This window comes from Oncorhynchus kisutch, unplaced genomic scaffold (assembly GCF_002021735.2).
Source record: "Oncorhynchus kisutch isolate 150728-3 unplaced genomic scaffold, Okis_V2 Okis04b-Okis11a_hom, whole genome shotgun sequence".
NCBI lineage: Eukaryota > Metazoa > Chordata > Actinopteri > Salmoniformes > Salmonidae > Oncorhynchus > Oncorhynchus kisutch.
Window position 1 is genome coordinate 11,309,068 of NW_022261981.1, and position 22,292 is coordinate 11,331,359.

The window sequence follows — 22,292 nt, forward strand, 5'->3', positions numbered from 1 at the left end:
TAGCAATTGTGATGGAGAAAGAGAGAGATTTGTACCATAAATGTATCTGTACAGTTTTGACCAGAACCATTTTTCTAGACATACCTGAAAATAGCTTGGTCCCTGCAGTATATGATCAGTAGAGAGAGGGACAATAACGTGGTACCTGCATGCCACTAACCTTGATGAGCCCATACTATACTAACCTTGATGAGCCCATACTATACTAACCTTGATGAGCCCATACTATACTAACCTTGATGAGCCCATACCATACTAACCTTGATGAGCCCATACTATACTAACCTTGATGAGCCCAGACTCTCTCCTACTAACCTTGATGAGCCCATACTCCAGACTCTCTCCTACTAACCTTGATGAGCCCATACTATACTAACCTTGATGAGCCCATACTATAGCCACTCTCCTACTAACCTTGATGAGCCCATACTATACTAACCTTGATGAACCCATACTATACTAACCTTGATGAACCCATACTATACTAACCTTGATGAGCCCATACTATACTAACCTTGATGAGCCCATACTATAGCCACTCTCCTACTAACCTTGATGAGCCCATACTATACTAACCTTGATGAACCCATACTATACTAACCTTGATGAGCCCATACTATACTAACCTTGATGAGCCCATACTATATCCACTCTCCTACTAACCTTGATGAGCCCATACTATACTAACCTTGATGAGCCCATACCATACTAACCTTGATGAGCCCATACCATACTAACCTTGATGAGCCCATACTATACTAACCTTGATGAACCCATACTATACTAACCTTGATGAGCCCATACTATAGCCACTCTCCTACTAACCTTGATGAGCCCATACTATACTAACCTTGATGAGCCCATACCATACTAACCTTGATGAGCCCATACCATACTAACCTTGATGAGCCCATACTATACTAACCTTGATGAGCCCATACTCCAGCCTCTCCTCCACTGTTCCCTCTCGCCACTCATCCGTCTGGACCACCTTCTTCCCTCCTTTGGCACAGCTCTGAAAACGACAGGATTGTCTTCAGAGGGGATCTAGTACACTGTACTAGGGATCAGGTAACCCCAGCGAGCAGAGACATACAGCCACAGGGTTACAGGACATGTACTGTGTTAACCAGGTGGACCAGTATGTACCTGTTTATACAGCAGAATATGTACTGTGTTAACCAGGTGGACCAGTATGTACCTGTTTATACGGTGGACCAGTATGTACCTGTTTATACAGCAGAATATGTACTGTGTTAACCAGGTGGACCAGTATGTACCTGTTTATACAGAATATGTACTGTGTTAACCAGGTGGACCAGTATGTACCTGTTTATACAGAATATGTACTGTGTTAACCAGGTGGACCAGTATGTACCTGTTTATACAGAATGTGTACTGTGTTAACCAGGTGGACCAGTATGTACCTGTTTATACAGCAGAATATGTACTGTGTTAACCAGGTGGACCAGTATGTACCTGTTTATACAGCAGAATATGTACTGTGTTAACCAGGTGGACCAGTATGTACCTGTTTATACAGCAGAATATGTACTGTGTTAACCAGGTGGACCAGTATGTACCTGTTTATACAGCAGAATATGTACTGTGTTGACCAGGTGGACCAGTATGCACCTGTTCATACAGAATATGCTCCGTTTCATATTTCCCTCGATCCTGACTAGTCTCCCAGTCCCTGCTGTTGAAAAACATCCCCACAGTATGATGCTACCACCACCATGCTTCACTGTAGGGATGGTGCCAGGTTTCCTCCAGACGTGACGCTTGGCATTCAGTCCAAAGAGTTCAATCTTGGTTTCATCAGACCAGAGACACTTGTTTCTCATGGTCTGAGAGTCTTTAGGTGCCTTTTGGCAAACTCCTAGTGGGCTGTCATGTGCCTTTTACTGAGGAGTGGCTTCCATCTGGCCACTCTACCATAAAGGCCTGATTGGTGGAGTGCTACAGGGATGGTTGTCCTTCTGGAAGGTTCTCCCATCTCCACAGAGGAACTCTGGAGCTCTGTCAGTTTCTTGGTCCCCTCCCTGACCAAGGCCCTTCTCCCCCGATTGCTCAGTTTGGCCGGGCGGCCAAGTTGGTTCCAAACGGCTTCCTTTTAAGAATGATGACGCCCCTGTTCTTGGGGACCTTCAGTGTCTTGGTGGTTTCAAACTTCTGTGTTCTTGGGGACCTTCAATGCTGCAGAAATGTTTTGGTACCCTTCCCCAGATCTGTGCCTCGATACAATCCTGTCTCGGAGCTCTACAGACAATTCCTTCGACCTCATGGCTTGGTTTTTGCTCTGACATTCACTGTCAACTGTGGGACGCTTTATAGACAGGTGTGTGCCTTTCTAAATCATGTCCAATCAATTGAATTTACCACAGGTGGACTCCAATCAAGTTGTAGAAACATCTCAAGGATGATCAATGGAAACAGGATGCACCTGAACTCAATTTAGAGTCTCAAAGCAAAGGGTCTGAATACTTATGTAAATAAGGTATTGCTGTTTAACAAAATTGCCAACATTTCTAAAAAAAAACATTTTTACTTTTTCATTATGGGATAGTGTGATGTCATTATGGGGTATTGTGATGTCATTATGGGGTATTGTGATGTCATTATGGGATAGTGTGATGTCATTATGGGGTATTGTGATGTCATTATGGGGTATTGTGATGTCATTATGGGGTATTGTGATGTCATTACGGGGTATTGTGATGTCATTAATGTGTATTGTGTGTAGATTGCTGAGGGGGAAAAACAATGTAATCCATTTTAGAATAAGGCTGTAACGTAACAAAATGTGGAAAAAGTCCAGGGGTCTGAATACTTTCCCGAAGGCTCTGTACCGGTGTATACAAGCACAGTAAGATATACTAGGATATGTACTGTAGTGTGTAAACCATATACCTGTGTATACAAGCACAGTAAGTTATACTAGGATATGTACTGTAGTGTGTAAACCATATACCTGTGCGTACAGCAGTAGTTTCTCTGTGGCCTCCGGGTCTTTGTTCCAGATAAGGTTCTCACACATGAGCAGGAGCTCCTTGTCGATATCATCATAGACAGGCAGGCTGCCAGCGTTCACTATGCCCATGTCCATACCGTCCTATAGGAGACAGCAGGACAACAGGGTTACTCATGCAGGGATAACGTAGTAGGGCCGCTAGCTGGCTAGACGTCGATAACCACTGGCTAACGTAGTAGGGCCGCTAGCTGTCGATAGCCACTGGCTAACGTAGTAGGGCCGCTAGCTGTCGATAGCCACTGGCTAACATAGTAGTAGGGCCGCTAGCTGGCTAGATGTCGATAGCCACTGGCTAACGTAGTAGGGCCGCTAGCTGGCTAGATGTCGATAGCCACTGGCTAGCGTAGTAGGGCCGCTAGCTGTCGATAGCCACTGGCTAACGTAGTAGGGCCGCTAGCTGGCTAGATGTCGATAGCCACTGGCTAGCGTAGTAGGGCCGCTAGCTGTCGATAGCCACTGGCTAACGTAGTAGGGCCGCTAGCTGGCTAGATGTCGATAGCCACTGGCTAACGTAGTAGGGCCGCTAGCTGGCTAGATGTCGATAGCCACTGGCTAACGTAGTAGGGCCACTAGCTGGCTAGATGTCGATAGCCACTGGCTAACGTAGTAGGGCCGCTAGCTGGCTAGATGCCGATAGCCACTGGCTAACGTATTAGGGCCGCTAGCTGGCTAGACGTCGATAGCCACTGGCTAACGTAGTAGGGCCGCTAGCTGGCTAGACGTCGATAGCCACTGGCTAACGTAGTAGGGCCGCTAGCTGGCTAGACGTCGATAGCCACTGGCTAACGTAGTAGGGCCGCTAGCTGGCTAGACGTCGATAGCCACTGGCTAACGTAGTAGGGCCGTTAGCTGGCTAGATGTCGATAGCCACTGGCTAACGTAGTAGGGCCGCTAGCTGGCTAGATGTCGATAGCCACTGGCTAACGTAGTAGGGCCGCTAGCTGGCTAGATGTCGATAGCCACTGGCTAGCGTAGTAGGGCCGTTAGCTGTCGATAGCCACTGGCTAACGTAGTAGGGCCGCTAGCTGGCTAGATGTCGATAGCCACTGGCTAACGTAGTAGGGCCGCTAACTGGCTAGATGTCGATAGCCACTGGCTAACGTAGTAGGGCCGCTAGCTGGCTAGATGTCGATAGCCACTGGCTAACGTAGTAGGGCCGCTAGCTGGCTAGATGTCGATAGCCACTGGCTAACGTAGTAGGGCCGCTAGCTGGCTAGATGTCGATAGCCACTGGCTAACGTAGTAGGGCCACTAGCTGGCTAGATGTCGATAGCCACTGGCTAACGTAGTAGGGCCGCTAGCTGGCTAGATGTCGATAGCCACTGGCTAACGTAGTAGGGCCGCTAGCTGGCTAGATGTCGATAGCCACTGGCTAGCGTAGTAGGGCCGTTAGCTGTCGATAGCCACTGGCTAACGTAGTAGGGCCGCTAGCTGGCTAGATGTCGATAGCCACTGGCTAACGTAGTAGGGCCGCTAACTGGCTAGATGTCGATAGCCACTGGCTAACGTAGTAGGGCCGCTAGCTGGCTAGATGTCGATAGCCACTGGCTAACGTAGTAGGGCCGCTAGCTGGCTAGATGTCGATAGCCACTGGCTAACGTAGTAGGGCCGCTAGCTGGCTAGATGTCGATAGCCACTGGCTAACGTAGTAGGGCCACTAGCTGGCTAGATGTCGATAGCCACTGGCTAACGTAGTAGGGCCGCTAGCTGGCTAGACGTCGATAGCCACTGGCTAACGTAGTAGGGCCGCTAGCTGGCTAGACGTCGATAGCCACTGGCTAACGTATTAGGGCCGCTAGCTGGCTAGATGTCGATAGCCACTGGCTAACGTAGTAGGGCCGCTAGCTGGCTAGATGTCGATAGCCACTGGCTAACGTAGTAGGGCCGCTAGCTGGCTAGATGTCGATAGCCACTGGCTAACGTAGTAGGGCCGCTAGCTGGCTAGATGTCGATAGCCACTGGCTAACGTATTAAGACCGGTAGCTGGCTAGACGTCGATAGCCACTGGCTAACGTAGTAGGGCCGCTAGCTGGCTAGACGTCGATAGCCACTGGCTAACGTAGTAGGGCCGCTAGCTGGCTAGACGTCGATAGCCACTGGCTAACGTATTAGGGCCGCTAGCTGGCTAGACGTCGATAGCCACTGGCTAACGTAGTAGGGCCGCTAGCTGGCTAGACGTCGATAGCCACTGGCTAACGTATTAGGGCCGCTAGCTGGCTAGATGTCGATAGCCACTGGCTAACGTAGTAGGGCCGCTAGCTGGCTAGATGTCGATAGCCACTGGCTAACGTAGTAGGGCCGCTAGCTGGCTAGATGTCGATAGCCACTGGCTAACGTAGTAGGGCCGCTAGCTGGCTAGATGTCGATAGCCACTGGCTAACGTATTAAGACCGGTAGCTGGCTAGATGTCGATAGCCACTGGCTAACGTAGTAGGGCCGGTAGCTAGCTAGATGTCGATAGCCACTGGCTAACGTAGTAGGGCCGCTAGCTGGCTAGATGTCGATAGCCACTGGCTAACGTAGTAGGGCCACTAGCTGGCTAGATGTCGATAGCCACTGGCTAACGTAGTAGGGCCGCTAGCTGGCTAGATGTCGATAGCCACTGGCTAACGTAGTAGGGCCGCTAGCTGGCTAGATGTCGATAGCCACTGGCTAACGTAGTAGGGCCGCTAGCTGGCTAGATGTCGATAGCCACTGGCTAACGTATTAGGGCCGGTAGCTGGCTAGATGTCGATAGCCACTGGCTAACGTAGTAGGGCCGGTAGCTAGCTAGATGTCGATAGCCACTGGCTAACGTCGTAGGGCCGCTAGCTGGCTAGATGTCAATAGCCACTGGCTAACGTAGTAGGGCCGGTAGCTAGCGTTCAACCTACCTTGACGGCGCAGTTTAGGAAGGTTCATTCTACCTTGATGGCGAGGTAGAGGAAGGTTTAACCTACCTTGATAGCGAGGTAGAGGAAGGCTCCACCTACCTTGATAGCGTGGTAGAGGAAGGCTCCATGCATGGCCTCTCTGATGACCTCCATGCCTCTGAAGGAGAAGGACAGGTTGGACAGGCCTCCACTGATCCTGGCCCCAGGCAACAACTCCTGTACAGAATATATATCAATATTATATACACTGTTAAAAGGTCAGGTTGATCCTGACCCCAGGTAACGACTCCTACGGAAAACACAGTATGGGTCATTAACAAGGCCTCCACTGATCCTGACCCCAGGTAACGACTCCTACGGAAAACACAGTATGGGTCATTAACAAGGCCTCCACTGATCCTGGCCCCAGGTAACGACTACAGAAAACACAGTATGGGTCATTAACAAGGCCTCCACTGATCCTGACCCCAGGTAACGACTACAGAAAACACAGTATGGGTCATTAACAAGGCCTCCACTGATCCTGACCCCAGGTAACGACTACAGAAAACACAGTATGGGTCATTAACAAGGCCTCCACTGATCCTGACCCCAGGTAACGACTACAGAAAACACAGTATGGGTCATTAACAAGGCCTCCACTGATCCTGGCCCCAGGTAACGACTACAGAAAACACAGTATGGGTCATTAACAAGGCCTCCACTGATCCTGGCCCCAGGTAACGACTACAGAAAACACAGTATGGGTCATTAACAAGGCCTCCACTGATCCTGACCCCAGGTAACGACTACAGAAAACACAGTATGGGTCATTAACAAGGCCTCCACTGATCCTGGCCCCAGGTAACGACTACAGAAAACACAGTATGGGTCATTAACAAGGCCTCCACTGATTCTGACCCCAGGTAACGACTACAGAAAACACAGTATGGGTCATTAACAAGGCCTCCACTGATCCTGACCCCAGGTAACGACTACAGAAAACACAGTATGGGTCATTAACAAGGCCTCCACTGATCCTGACCCCAGGTAACGACTACAGAAAACACAGTATGGGTCATTAACAAGGCCTCCACTGATCCTGGCCCCAGGTAACGACTACAGAAAACACAGTATGGGTCATTAACAAGGCCTCCACTGATCCTGACCCCAGGTAACGACTACAGAAAACACAGTATGGGTCATTAACAAGGCCTCCACTGATCCTGACCCCAGGTAACGACTACAGAAAACACAGTATGGGTCATTAACAAGGCCTCCACTGATCCTGGCCCCAGGTAACGACTACAGAAAACACAGTATGGGTCATTAACAAGGCCTCCACTGATCCTGACCCCAGGTAACGACTACAGAAAACACAGTATGGGTCATTAACAAGGCCTCCACTGATCCTGACCCCAGGTAACGACTACAGAAAACACAGTATGGGTCATTAACAAGGCCTCCACTGATCCTGGCCCCAGGTAACGACTACAGAAAACACAGTATGGGTCATTAACAAGGCCTCCACTGATCCTGACCCCAGGTAACGACTACAGAAAACACAGTATGGGTCATTAACAAGGCCTCCACTGATCCTGACCCCAGGTAACGACTACAGAAAACACAGTATGGGTCATTAACAAGGCCTCCACTGATCCTGACCCCAGGTAACGACTACAGAAAACACAGTATGGGTCATTAACAAGGCCTCCACTGATCCTGGCCCCAGGTAACGACTACAGAAAACACAGTATGGGTCATTAACAGTACAGCCTGGAAGCCCACACTGCCATTCGCGTTGTTTGAAATCCCCCTGAGGTGAGATGTAATCTCCTTTCCCAGAAGACCCTGGAGGGCTGGGTGCTGTAACATCACCACTGGTGTGGATACAGAAAGACGACACAGTCCCAGAGAAATCCCCGGAGCATGACAACAGGAAGTAGTGTTAGTGACCGAGTTTAGCAGAAAGACGACACAGTCCCAGAGAAATCCCCGGAGCGTGACAACAGGAAGTAGTGTTAGTGACCGAGTTTAGCAGAAAGACGACACAGTCCCAGAGAAATCCCCGGAGCATGACAACAGGAAGTAGTGTTAGTGACCGAGTTTAGCAGAAACACGACACGGGTCTCAACTGACCTTAATGAGCCTGGTGGCTCTGATGAAGTTGATGGCGTACTCGCTGTGTTCCTCCATGCCCGTGCCGATGGTCAGGATGTTGGGGTCAAAGATGATGTCGTTGGGGTCAAAGCCCACTTGAGTTACCAGGAGGCGATAGGCTCTGCTGCAGATGTCGACCTTGCGCTCTGTCTCGGTAGCCTGTAGGAAACCAGAGAAGACAGGCTGTTTCAAGGCCTTGGTTGTTTCCCGGTCTTTAATCCATGAGGTAACGGGATCCAAACCCCTGTCGTAGGAGAAGTGTTGCAGTCTGCCAAGCACCCATAACCCACAGCAGCACAGGATGGAACCCCACCCCACCTACCACTTACATCCTGCCCCCCCCCCCCCCCCCCCCCTCTAGGAATGTACAGGGGCAACAAACAGTATGTGAACCCTTCGGAAATACCTGGATTTCTGCATAAATTAATTTGATCTGATCTTCATCTAGGTCACAATAATAGACAAACACAGTCTGCTCCCCAGCCTTCCTCCTCTCTGTCACAGTCTGCTCCCCAGCCTTCCTCCTCTCTGTCACAGTCTGCTCCCCAGCCTTCCTCCTCTCTGTCACAGTCTGCTCCCCAGCCTTCCTCCTCTCTGTCACACTCTGCTCCCCAGCCTTCCTCCTCTCTGTCACAGTCTGCTCCCCAGCCTTCCTCCTCTCTGTCACACTCTGCTCCCCAGCCTTCCTCCTCTCTGTCACAGTCTGCTCCCCAGCCTTCCTCCTCTCTGTCACACTCTGCTCCCCAGCCTTCCTCCTCTCTGTCACAGTCTGCTCCCAGCCTTCCTCCTCTCTGTCACACTCTGCTCCCCAGCCTTCCTCCTCTCTGTCACACTCTGCTCCCCAGCCTTCCTCCTCTCTGTCACACTCTGCTCCCCAGCCTTCCTCCTCTCTGTCACACTCTGCTCCCCAGCCTTCCTCCTCTCTGTCACACTCTGCTCCCCAGCCTTCCTCCTCTCTGTCACAGTCTGCTCCCCAGCCTTCCTCCTCTCTGTCACAGTCTGCTCCCCAGCCTTCCTCCTCTCTGTCACAGTCTGCTCCCCAGCCTTCCTCCTCTCTGTCACAGTCTGCTCCCCAGCCTTCCTCCTCTCTGTCACACTCTGCTCCCCAGCCTTCCTCCTCTCTGTCACAGTCTGCTCCCCAGCCTTCCTCCTCTCTGTCACAGTCTGCTCCCCAGCCTTCCTCCTCTCTGTCACACTCTGCTCCCCAGCCTTCCTCCTCTCTGTCACAGTCTGCTCCCCAGCCTTCCTCCTCTCTGTCACAGTCTGCTCCCCAGCCTTCCTCCTCTCTGTCACACTCTGCTCCCCAGCCTTCCTCCTCTCTGTCACACTCTGCTTAAACTAATAACACACAAACAATTATATGTTTTCATGTCTTTATTGAACACACCGTGTAAACATTCACAGTGCAGGGTGGGAAAAGTATGTGAACCCTCGGATTTAATAACTGGTTGACCCTCCTTTGGCAGCAATAACCTCAACCAAACGTTTTCTCTGACCGGCACAACGGTCAGGAGGAATTTTGGACCATTGCTCTTTACAAAACTGTTTCAGGTCTGCAATATTCTTGGGATGTCTGGTGTGAACTGCTCTCGAGGTCCTGCCACAGCATCTCAAATCGGGTTGAGGTCAGGACTCTTGACTGGGCCACTCCAGAAGGCGTATTTGTCTTCTGTTGTTGATTTATTTCTGTGTTTTGGGTCGTTGTCCTGTTGCATCACCCAACTTCTGTTGAGCTTCAATTGGCAGACAGATAGCCTTACATTCTCCTGCAAAATGTCATAATAAACTTGGGAATTCATTTCTCCGTTGATGATAGCAAGCAGTCCAGGCCCTGAGGCAGCAAAGCAGCCCCAAACCATAGCGCTCCCTCCACCAAACTTTACAGTTGGGATGAGGTTGATGTTGGTGTGCTGTGACTTTTTTTCTCCCCCATGTGTGTTCCTTCCAAATGACTCATCTGTAGTTCCATCTGTCCACAGAATATTCTGCCAGTAGCGCTGTGGAACATCCAGGTGCTCTTCAGCAAACATCAGACGTGCAGCAATGTTTTTTTTGGACAGCAGTGTCTTCTTCTGTGGTGTCCTCCCATGAACACCATTCTTGTTTAGTGTTTTACTCATCAACAGAGATGTTAGCATGTTCCAGAGATTTCTGTAAGTCTTTAGCTGACACTCTAGGATTCTTCTTAACCTCATTGAGCATTCTGCTCCTGTGCTCTTGCAGTCATCTTTGCAGGACGGCCACTCCTAGGGAGAGTAGCAACAGTGCTGAACTTTCTCCATTTATAGACAATTTGTCTTAGTGGACTGATGAACGTCAAGGCTTTTAGAGATACTTTTGTAACCCTTTCCAGCTTTATGCAAGTCAACAATTAATCACCTTAGGTCTTCTGAGATCTCTTCTGTTCGAGGCCTGGTTCACATCAGGCAATGCTTCTTGTGGACAGCAAACTAACATTGTGAGTGTTTTTTATAGGACAAGGAACCAACGTCTCCAATCTCATCTCATTGATTGGACTCCAGGTTAGCTGACTCCTGACTCCAATTAGCTTTTGGAAAAGTCATTAGCCTCGGGGGGTTCACATACTTTTCCCAACCTACACTGTGAATGTTTAAATTATGTATTCTATATAGACGAGAAAAATACAATAATTTGTGTGTTATTCATTTAAGCACACTGTGTTTGTCTATTGTTGTGATCAGATCAAATTTGATGACCAATTTACACATAAATCCAGGTATTTCCGAAGGGTTCACATACTGTTTGTTTCCACTGCATATTCCTCTCTCCTTTCCAGCTGACAGTCTCACCTGACCCTCCTCGTCGAAGGCCATAACCACCACGGGGGCCCCGTAGCGTCTGACAGTCTCACCTGACCCTCCTCGTAGAAGGCCATAACCACCACGGGGGCCCCGTAGCGTCTGACAGTCTCACCTGACCCTCCTCGTCGAAGGCCATAACCACCACGGGGGCCCCGTAGCGTCTGACAGTCTCACCTGACCCTCCTCGTCAAAGGCCATAACCACCACGGCAGCCCCGTAGCGTCTGACAGTCTCACCTGACCCTCCTCGTCGAAGGCCATAACCACCACGGGGGCCCCGTAGCGTCTGACAGTCTCACCTGACCCTCCTCGTCAAAGGCCATAACCACCACGGCAGCCCCGTAGCGTCTGACAGTCTCACCTGACCCTCCTCGTCCATAACCACCACGGCAGCCCCGTAGCGTCTGACAGTCTCACCTGACCCTCCTCGTCGAAGGCCATAACCACCACGGCAGCCCCGTAGCGTCTGACAGTCTCACCTGACCCTCCTCGTCGAAGGCCATAACCACCACGGCAGCCCCGTAGCGTCTGAGTCTCACCTGAACCTCCTCGTCGAAGGCCATAACAACCACGGCAGCCCCGTAGCGTCTCAGTCTCACCTGACCCTCCTCGTCGAAGGCCATAACAACCACGGCAGCCCCGTAGCGTCTGAGTCTCACCTGACCCTCCTCGTCGAAGGCCATAACAACCACGGCAGCCCCGCAGCGTCTGACAGTCTCACCTGACCCTCCTCGTCGAAGGCCATAACCACCACGGCAGCCCCGTAGCGTCTGACAGTCTCACCTGACCCTCCTCGTCGAAGGCCATAACCACCACGGCAGCCCCGTAGCGTCTGACAGTCTCACCTGACCCTCCTCGTCGAAGGCCATAACCACCACGGCAGCCCCGTAGCATCTGACAGTCTCACCTGACCCTCCTCGTCGAAGGCCATAACAACCACGGCAGCCCCGTAGCGTCTCAGTCTCACCTGACCCTCCTCGTCGAAGGCCATAACAACCACGGCAGCCCCGTAGCGTCTGACAGTCTCACCTGACCCTCCTCGTCGAAGGCCATAACCACCACGGCAGCCCCGTAGCGTCTGAGTCTCACCTGACCCTCCTCGTCGAAGGCCATAACAACCACGGCAGCCCCGTAGCGTCTGAGTCTCACCTGACCCTCCTCGTCGAAGGCCATAACAACCACGGCAGCCCCGTAGCGTCTGAGTCTCACCTGACCCTCCTCGTCGAAGGCCATAACCACCACGGCAGCCCCGCAGCGTCTGACAGTCTCACCTGACCCTCCTCGTCGAAGGCCATAACCACCACGGCAGCCCCGCAGCGTCTGACAGTCTCACCTGACCCTCCTCGTCGAAGGCCATAACCACCACGGGGGCCCCGTAGCGTCTGACAGTCTCACCTGACCCTCCTCGTCGAAGGCCATAACAACCACGGCAGCCCCGTAGCGTCTCAGTCTCACCTGACCCTCCTCGTCGAAGGCCATAACAACCACGGCAGCCCCGCAGCGTCTGACAGTCTCACCTGACCCTCCTCGTCGAAGGCCATAACCACCACGGCAGCCCCGCAGCGTCTGACAGTCTCACCTGACCCTCCTCGTCGAAGGCCATAACCACCACGGGGGCCCCGTAGCGTCTGACAGTCTCACCTGACCCTCCTCGTCGAAGGCCATAACAACCACGGCAGCCCCGTAGCGTCTCAGTCTCACCTGACCCTCCTCGTCGAAGGCCATAACAACCACGGCAGCCCCGTAGCGTCTGACAGTCTCACCTGACCCTCCTCGTCGAAGGCCATAACCACCACGGCAGCCCCGTAGCGTCTGAGTCTCACCTGACCCTCCTCGTCGAAGGCCATAACAACCACGGCAGCCACGTAGAGTCTGAGTCTCACCTGACCCTCCTCGTCGAAGGCCATAACAACCACGGCAGCCCCGTAGCGTCTGACAGTCTCACCTGACCCTCCTCGTCGAAGGCCATAACAACCACGGCAGCCCCGTAGCGTCTGAGTCTCACCTGACCCTCCTCGTCGAAGGCCATAACAACCACGGCAGCCCCGTAGCGTCTCAGTCTCACCTGACCCTCCTCGTCGAAGGCCATAACCACCACGGCAGCCCCGTAGCGTCTCAGTCTCACCTGACCCTCCTCGTCGAAGGCCATAACAACCACGGCAGCCCCGTAGCGTCTGACAGTCTCACCTGACCCTCCTCGTCGAAGGCCATAACAACCACGGCAGCCCCGTAGCGTCTGACAGTCTCACCTGACCCTCCTCGTCGAAGGCCATAACCACCACGGCAGCCCCGTAGCGTCTCAGTCTCACCTGACCCTCCGCGTCGAAGGCCATAACAACCACGGCAGCCCCGTAGCGTCTGACAGTCTCACCTGACCCTCCTCGTCGAAGGCCATAACCACCACGGCAGCCCCGTAGCGTCTGAGTCTCACCTGACCCTCCTCGTCGAAGGCCATAACAACCACGGCAGCCCCGCAGCGTCTGAGTCTCACCTGACCCTCCTCGTCGAAGGCCATAACAACCACGGCAGCCCCGTAGCGTCTGAGTCTCACCTGACCCTCCTCGTCGAAGGCCATAACAACCACGGCAGCCCCGTAGCGTCTGAGTGTAACAGGGTTATATTGGTGATTCCCCTTGCCACTTTATTGTTAAGCCAATGGGTTTTTGGTTTGAGTTTGTCTTGCCTTCACCTACTCAACATGGCATCTTATTGGCTGGTTTGCGTAGCTTGCTTACGAGGGGGGATGTTCCAGTTAGAATCGTCCCAGTGAACAAGCACCAAACCAGCGGTAATTGTTGGTTGCAAAGCACTGTACATCAAAAGTGATTTTTATACTCCCAAGTGATGATTTAAATGTACAATTTATATCAAATTGTTTGTAAATGTTATTCGAACATCACACATAAGATGCAGCGGTTTTTGGTGCATAGTTGTTAAGCATTTAGTTGTAGAGAATTACAGCTAATACTAGCTAGCAACTTACTGTGTCTGGTGGGGGGGGTTTCATATATTTTGTACAGTGCGTGAGTGCAGAGTTGGATGGTGAGACGTGCATTGCATGACGTGCAATTTTGTGTCGTTCTTATCAGAATAAAGCTACATGACTGGTGCTACCAAGTTGGAGTTCCGTGTCGATGACTGATTGTACACAACGCAAGACGAGTACTGTTACATGAGTCTCACCTGACCCTCCTCGTCGAAGGCCATAACAACCACGGCAGCCCCGTAGCGTCTGACAGTCTCACCTGACCCTCCTCGTTGAAGGCCATAACCACCACGGCAGCCCCGCAGCGTCTGACAGTCTCACCTGACCCTCCTCGTCGAAGGCCATAACCACCACGGCAGCCCCGTAGCGTCTGACAGTCTCACCTGACCCTCCTCGTCGAAGGCCATAACCACCACGGCAGCCCCGTAGCGTCTGACAGTCTCACCTGACCCTCCTCGTCGAAGGCCATAACCACCACGGCAGCCCCGTAGCGTCTGACAGTCGTAGCCCTCTGGAGAAACTCCTCTTCTCCTTCCTTCAGACTGATGCTGTTCACGATACACTTCCCCTGACAACACTTCAGCCCCGCCTTGATCACCTCGAAGTTCGACGAGTCTATACACAGAGGTACCTAGGAGAGGAGAGAGAGGACACCTGGAAGTTAGACGAGTCTATACACAGAGGTACCGAGGAGAGAGAGAGGACACCTGGAAGTTAGACGAGTCTATACACAGAGGTACCGAGGAGAGAGAGAGGACACCTGGAAGTTAGACGAGTCTATACACAGAGGTACCTAGGAGAGGAGAGAGAGAGGAGAGAGAGGACACCTGGAAGTTAGACGAGTCTATACACAGAGGTACCTAGGAGAGGAAAGAGAGGACACCTGGAAGTTCGACGAGTCTATACACAGAGGTACCTAGGAGAGGAGAGAGAGAGGACACCTCGAAGTTCGACGAGTCTATACACAGAGGTACCTAGGAGAGGAGAGAGAGAGGAGAGAGAGGACACCTGGAAGTTAGACGAGTCTATACACAGAGGTACCTAGGAGAGGAGAGAGAGAGAGGACACCTGGAAGTTAGACGAGTCTATACACAGAGGTACCTAGGAGAGGAGAGAGATGAGGATAAAGAGGACAATGAGGAGGAGAGAGATGAGGATAAAGAGGACAACGAGGAGAGCTGGGTAAGTGAACTTCAGCTTCAGTAAAGGCCTAAAGGACTTCTTCTATAGATGAACTCTGTTCTTACAGTGTTTTCCTGCATCTCCAGGCACTTCAACAACGTGGTTCAGCTTCCTGTAGCTCAGTACATAGTAACATCACCTCTCTGATACAGTATCACAGGAAGTGGTTTAGAAACACGATTAACCGTCGGGAAGCATTCAACAGTACGCAGGTATCTTATCTTTTTGAAATGTCCAGTTGATTCCTACCCTGGCGATGTCAGGCTCGGAGGATATGAGACAGCAGAACCGGGCCATGGCGGCAGGACCCTCCAACATCCCCTCGTCCATGTTGATGTCCAACACCTGGGCTCCCATCTCCACCTGGGTCTTAGCTATGCTCAACGCCTCCTGGAGACAGGCAGGGACCGGGACACAGACAGGGACACAGACAGGGACACAGACAGGGACCGGGACACAGACAGGGACACAGACAGGGACCGGGACACAGACAGGGACACAGACAGGGACCGGGACACAGACAGGGACACAGACAGGGACCGGGACACAGACAGGGACCGGTTCACAGACGGGGACACAGAACATGGACACAGACCGGGACACAGACAGGGACAGGGACCGGTTCACAGACGGGGACACAGACGGGGACACAGACAGGGACAGGGACCGGTTCACAGACAGGGACACAGAACATGTTCAGTCAGAGGGTTGTGTTCAATATGCACCAAACACAAGAAGACTGAAACAGGGAGGAACTACCTGAACTTGTCCAATAAGTGATTTTTAGTTTTTGTTTCAAATCGTTTTTGATACGGTGTGCCCTACTGAACATGGCCCTGGTACACCAGACATGGGTGTAGGAGATAAGATATTGCTAGCTACAATGACCGGGCCTAGTGGTTAGACCGTTGGACTAGTAACCGGAAGGTTGCAAGTTCAAATCCCCGAGCTGACAAGGTACAAATCAGTCATTCTGCCCCTGAACAGGCAGTTAACCCATTGTTCCCAGGCCGTCATTGAAAATAAGAATTTGCTCTTAACTAAAAAATTTAAATCACAAAAAAGTTTTAATTTCGGGTGGTATCACGAGGAGGATAAAAAGGAGAGACGGTTCACCTCGTAGTTTCCCGACATGATCAGCTTGGCGAACTTCCTTGATCCAGCCACATTGCACCGCTCGCCGATGTTGACGAAATTAGTGTACGGACCGATCCTGAATGGCTCCAGACCTGTGGCACAAAACATGCTCAAGCTGTGGTGAAAAGCTCGTCAGTGGTTTGCTGAGATAATTCATCAGTGCTACCGTGACTGAGAAGGTAAATCTCAGAGCAGATCTACTGTAGATTCAGGTCCTCCCGGTCTACACCATTATATTCATTATTATCTATTAAAAAGAAAAGGCAGAACTGATCCTAGATCAGCACGTCTACTCTGCAAGGCTTTATATAAAATACCAGCCCTGGAACGGCCTGGACGGACACAGAGCTCATCTAGACACTTGTCGTTCTACCTGCGAGTAGCATGTAGTCCTGAAAGACGTCAGTAGGGGGCACTCTGGGATGGCAGTGCTTCACTTTCTCAGCAATGGCCCTGAACACACAGAGAGAGATGTATATTAGTTTCATATCTATCAGTCCTATATCTATACACAATATATCAGTCCTATATCTATAGACAATATATCAGTCCTATATCTATAGACAATATATCAGGTCTATATCTATAGACAATATATCAGTCCTATATCTATAGACAATATATCAGGTCTATATCTATAGACAGCAGTATAGACAATATATCAGTCCTATATCTACAGACAGCAGTATAGACAATATATCAGTCCTATATCTATAGACCATATATCAGGTCTATATCTATAGACAGCAGTATAGACAATATATCAGTCCTATATCTACAGACAGCAGTATAGACAATATATCAGTCCTATATCTATAGACAATATATCAGTCCTATATCTATAGACAATATATCAGTCCTATATCTATAGACAATATATCAGGTCTATATCTATAGACAATATATCAGTCCTATATCTATAGACAATATATCAGTCCTATATCTATAGACAGCAGTATAGACAATATATCAGTCCTATATCGATAGACAATATATCAGTCCTATATCTATAGACAGCAGTATAGACAATATATCAATCATTTATCTATAGACAATATATCAGTCCTATATCTATAGACAATATATCAGGTCTATATCTATAGACAATATATCAGTCCTATATCTATAGACAATATATCAGTCCTATATCTATAGACAATATATCAGTCCTATATCTATAGACAATATATCAGTCCTATATCTATAGACAGCAGTATAGACAATATATCAGTCCTATATCTATAGACAGCAGTATAGACAGTATATCAGTCCTATATCTATAGACAGCAGTATAGACAATATATCAGGTCTATATCTATAGACAATATATCAGTCCTATATCTATAGACAATATATCAGTCCTATATCTATAGACAATATATCAGTCCTATATCTATAGACAATATATCAGTCCTATATCTATAGACAATATATCAGTCCTATATCTATAGACAATATATCAGTCCTATATCTATAGACAGCAGTATAGACACTATATCAGTCCTGTGTCTATAGACAATATATCAGTCCTATATCTATAGACAGTAGTATAGACAATATATCAGTCCTATATCTACAGACAGCAGTATAGACAGTATATCAGTCCTATATCTATAGACAATATATCAGTCCTATATCTATAGACAGTAGTATAGACAATATATCAGTCCTATATCTACAGACAGCAGTATAGACAGTATATCAGTCCTATATCTATAGACAGTATATCAGTCCTATATCTATAGACAATATATCAGTCCTATATCTAGACAGCAGTATAGACAATATATCAGTCCTATATCTATAGACAATATATCAGTCCTATATCTATAGACAATATATCAGTCCTATATCTATAGACAGCAGTATAGACACTATATCAGTCCTATATCTATAGACAGTAGTATAGACAGTATATCAGTCCTATATCTACAGACAGCAGTATAGACAATATATCAGTCCTATATCTACAGACAGCAGTATAGACAATATATCAGTCCTATATCTATAGACAGTATATCAGTCCTATATCTATAGACAGTATATCAGTCCTATATCTATAGACAATATATCAGTCCTATATCTAGACAGCAGTATAGACAATATATCAGTCCTATATCTATAGACAATATATCAGTCCTATATCTATAGACAATATATCAGTCCTATATCTATAGACAGCAGTATAGACACTATATCAGTCCTATATCTATAGACAGTAGTATAGACAGTATATCAGTCCTATATCTACAGACAGCAGTATAGACAATATATCAGTCCTATATCTACAGACAGCAGTATAGACAATATATCAGTCCTATATCTATAGACAGTATATCAGTCCTATATCTATAGACAATATATCAGTCCTATATCTATAGACAGCAGTATAGACAGTATATCAGTCCTATATCTATAGACAGTAGTATAGACAGTATATCAGTCCTATATCTATAGACAGTATATCAGTCCTATATCTATAGACAGCAGTATAGACAGTATATCAGTCCTATATCTATAGACAGCAGTATAGACAATATATCAGTCCTATATCTATAGACAATATATCAGTCCTATATCTATAGACAATATATCAGTCCTATATCTATAGACAATATATCAGTCCTATATCTATAGACAATATATCAGTCCTATATCTATAGACAGTATATCAGTCCTATATCTATAGACAGCAGTATAGACAGTATATCAGTCCTATATCTATAGACAGTAGTATAGACAGTATATCAGTCCTATATCTATAGACAGTATATCAGTCCTATATCTATAGACAGTAGTATAGACAGTATATCAGTCCTATATCTATAGACAGCAGTATAGACAGTATATCAGTCCTATATCTATAGACAGTATATCAGTCCTATATCTATAGACAGCAGTATAGACACTATATCAGTCCTGTGTCTATAGACAATATATCAGTCCTATATCTATAGACAATATATCAGTCCTATATCTATAGACAGCAGTATAGACACTATATCAGTCCTATATCTATAGACAATATATCAGTCCTATATCTATAGACAATATATCAGTCCTATATCTATAGACAATATATCAGTCCTATATCTATAGACAGTATATCAGTCCTATATCTATAGACAATATATCAGTCCTATATCTATAGACAGCAGTATAGACAGTATATCAGTCCTATATCTATAGACAGTAGTATAGACAGTATATCAGTCCTATATCTATAGACAGTATATCAGTCCTATATCTATAGACAGCAGTATAGACAGTATATCAGTCCTATATCTATAGACAATATATCAGTCCTATATCTATAGACAGTATATCAGTCCTATATCTATAGACAGCAGTATAGACAGTATATCAGTCCTATATCTATAGACAGTAGTATAGACAGTATATCAGTCCTATATCTATAGACAGTATATCAGTCCTATATCTATAGACAGTAGTATAGACAGTATATCAGTCCTATATCTATAGACAGCAGTATAGACAGTATATCAGTCCTATATCTATAGACAGCAGTATAGACAGTATATCAGTCCTATATCTATAGACAGCAGTATAGACAGTATATCCGTTCTATGTAGCTAGTGTCAGAGGACAGAGCAGACGACAGGTCACCTGATGTGTGCAGGAGTCGTTCCACAGCATCCACCAACCAGATTCACCAGACCATCTGTAGCAAAGTCCTACACAAATAAGAGAGTCAGTCAGTGTGTATAGAAACTGTAATGATACAATGACTATGAGGTTAAAGGTCAGACTGTCAGCTTTAATTTGAGGGTATTTTCATCCATATCGGGTGAACCGTTTAGAAATTACAGCCCTTTTTGTACACAGCCCCCCCCCCCCCCATTTTAGGGGACCCAAATTATTGGGACACATCCACTGTGTATTAAAGTAGCCAAGCGTTTGGTATTTGGTCCCATATACCAGGCACACAACCATTACATCACACTTGTGACTCTATAAACGTGTGGGATGTATTGGCTGTTTGTTGTGGTTGCCCAATAGAAACTAATGGTAAATCATGTATTGTGTCATTTTGGAGTCACTTTAATTGTGAAAATGAGAATAGAATATGTTTCGTAACATTTCTACATGAATGTGGACGCTACCGTGGTTACGGATAATCCTGAATGAATCCTGAATAATAATGCTTGAGAAAGTTACAGATCACACATCATAGCCCCTAAAACATGCTAACCTCTCACCATTACAATAACAGGGGAGGTTAGCATTTTATATCATAGCCCCTAAAACATGCTAACCTCTCTCCATTACAATAACAGGGGAGGTTAGCATTTTATATCATAGCCCCTAAAACATGCTAACCTCTCACCATTACAATTACAGGGGAGGTTAGCATTTTATATCATAGCCCCTAAAACATGCTAACCTCTCTCCATTACAATAACAGGGGAGGTTAGCATTTTATATCATAGCCCCTAAAACATGCTAACCTCTCTTCATTATAATAACAGGGGAGGTTAGCATTTTATATCATAGCCCCTAAAACATGCTAACCTCTCTCCATTACAATAACAGGGGAGGTTAGCATTTTATATCATAGCCCCTAAAACATGCTAACCTCTCTCCATTACAATAACAGGGGAGGTTAGCATTTTATATCATAGCCCCTAAAACATGCTAACCTCTCTCCATTACAATAACAGGGGAGGTTAGCATTTTATATCATAGCCCCTAAAACATGCTAACCTCTCTCCATTACAATAACAGGGGAGGATAGCATTTTATATCATAGCCCCTAAAACATGCTAACCTCTCTCCATTACAATAACAGGGGAGGTTAGCATTTTATATCATAGCCCCTAAAACATGCTAACCTCTCACCATTACAATAACAGGGGAGGTTAGCATTTTGGAGGGGTATGATATTTATTAATTTGGCTGAATCAAATCAATAGATCATTCATTGGGTAGACCAGCTATAAATCAATAAGTTGACCTTTAAATGTGAGGCTGTCAACTCCGGGGTCTCATCGTATCCACCGAACGTATTGGGGAGACCTGAAACGAGCAGAGGGTGTGAAAACGGCAGATCATTGGTTGTGAACACACAGAGAAAAGGTGAGCTAGCTAGATGCTAAGTTGCCGGGTGAGTGGGTGCCGATGGGTGCTGGTTACCTGCATTGGGGTAGCACAAGACATGAGCCGTGGTGCATTTCCCAATAGCCTGAATAAAAGGCCTCATCTCAGTGGCTCCTAAGGCACAGTTAAGACCAATACTGGAAGAGAGGAACACATTGTATATCAGCCTATTGAGGCCCAGTCTGATGAGGTCAGATATCAGCCTATTGAGGCCCAGTCTGATGAGGTCATATATCAGCCTATTGAGGCCCAGTCTGATGAGGTCAGAATAACACACAGTAACATTGTATATCAACCTATTGAGGCCCAGACTGATGAGGTCAGAATAACACACAGTAACATTGTATATCAGCCTATTGAGGCCCAGTCTGATGAAGTCAGAATAACGCACAGTAACACACTGTATATCAGCCTATTGAGGCCCAGTCTGATGAGCTCAGATATCAGCCTATTGAAGCTCAGTCTGATGAGGTCAGATATCAACCTATTGAGGCCCAGTCGGATGAGGTCAGATATCAGCCAATTGAGGACCAGACTGATGAGGTCAGAATAACACACAGTAACACATTGTATATCAGCCTATTGAGGCCCAGTCTGATGAGGTCAGATATCAGCCTATTGAGGCCCAGTCTGATGAGGTCAGATATCAGCCTATTGAGGCCCAGTCTGATGAGGTCAGATATCAGCCAATTGAGGACCAGTCTGATGAGGTCAGAATAACACAGTAACATTGTATATCAGCCTATTGAGGCCCAGTCTGATGAGGTCAGAATAACACACAGTAACATTGTATATCAGCCTATTGAGGCCCAGTCTGATGAGGTCAGATATCAGCCTATTGAGGCCCAGTCTGGTGAGGTCAGAATAACACACAGTAACATTGTATATCAGCCTATTTAGGCCCAGTCTGATGAGGTCAGAATAACACACAGTAACATTGTATATCAGCCTATTGAAGCTCAGTCTGGTGAGGTCAGATATCAGCCTATTGAGGCCCAGATT

The 22,292-nt window shown here is 47.7% G+C and overlaps 1 protein-coding gene across 1 annotated transcript in view; it reads right to left on the reverse strand.

Annotated features, from left to right (window-relative positions):
- LOC109885516 (methionine synthase) overlaps positions 1-22,292 on the reverse strand; it is a 65,406-nt gene that overhangs the window by 33,812 nt on the left and 9,302 nt on the right. Inside the window, exons 9-19 of the mRNA XM_031812992.1 lie at positions 21,327-21,427; positions 21,148-21,209; positions 19,800-19,867; positions 16,546-16,625; positions 16,152-16,264; positions 15,285-15,425; positions 14,299-14,484; positions 8,026-8,205; positions 6,007-6,123; positions 2,975-3,115; positions 926-1,015 (exon numbers count right to left, since the gene is read on the reverse strand). Of these exons, the coding sequence (XP_031668852.1) occupies positions 926-1,015; positions 2,975-3,115; positions 6,007-6,123; positions 8,026-8,205; positions 14,299-14,484; positions 15,285-15,425; positions 16,152-16,264; positions 16,546-16,625; positions 19,800-19,867; positions 21,148-21,209; positions 21,327-21,427 (1,279 nt within the window). The remainder of the gene's footprint in view (positions 1-925; positions 1,016-2,974; positions 3,116-6,006; positions 6,124-8,025; positions 8,206-14,298; positions 14,485-15,284; positions 15,426-16,151; positions 16,265-16,545; positions 16,626-19,799; positions 19,868-21,147; positions 21,210-21,326; positions 21,428-22,292) is intronic.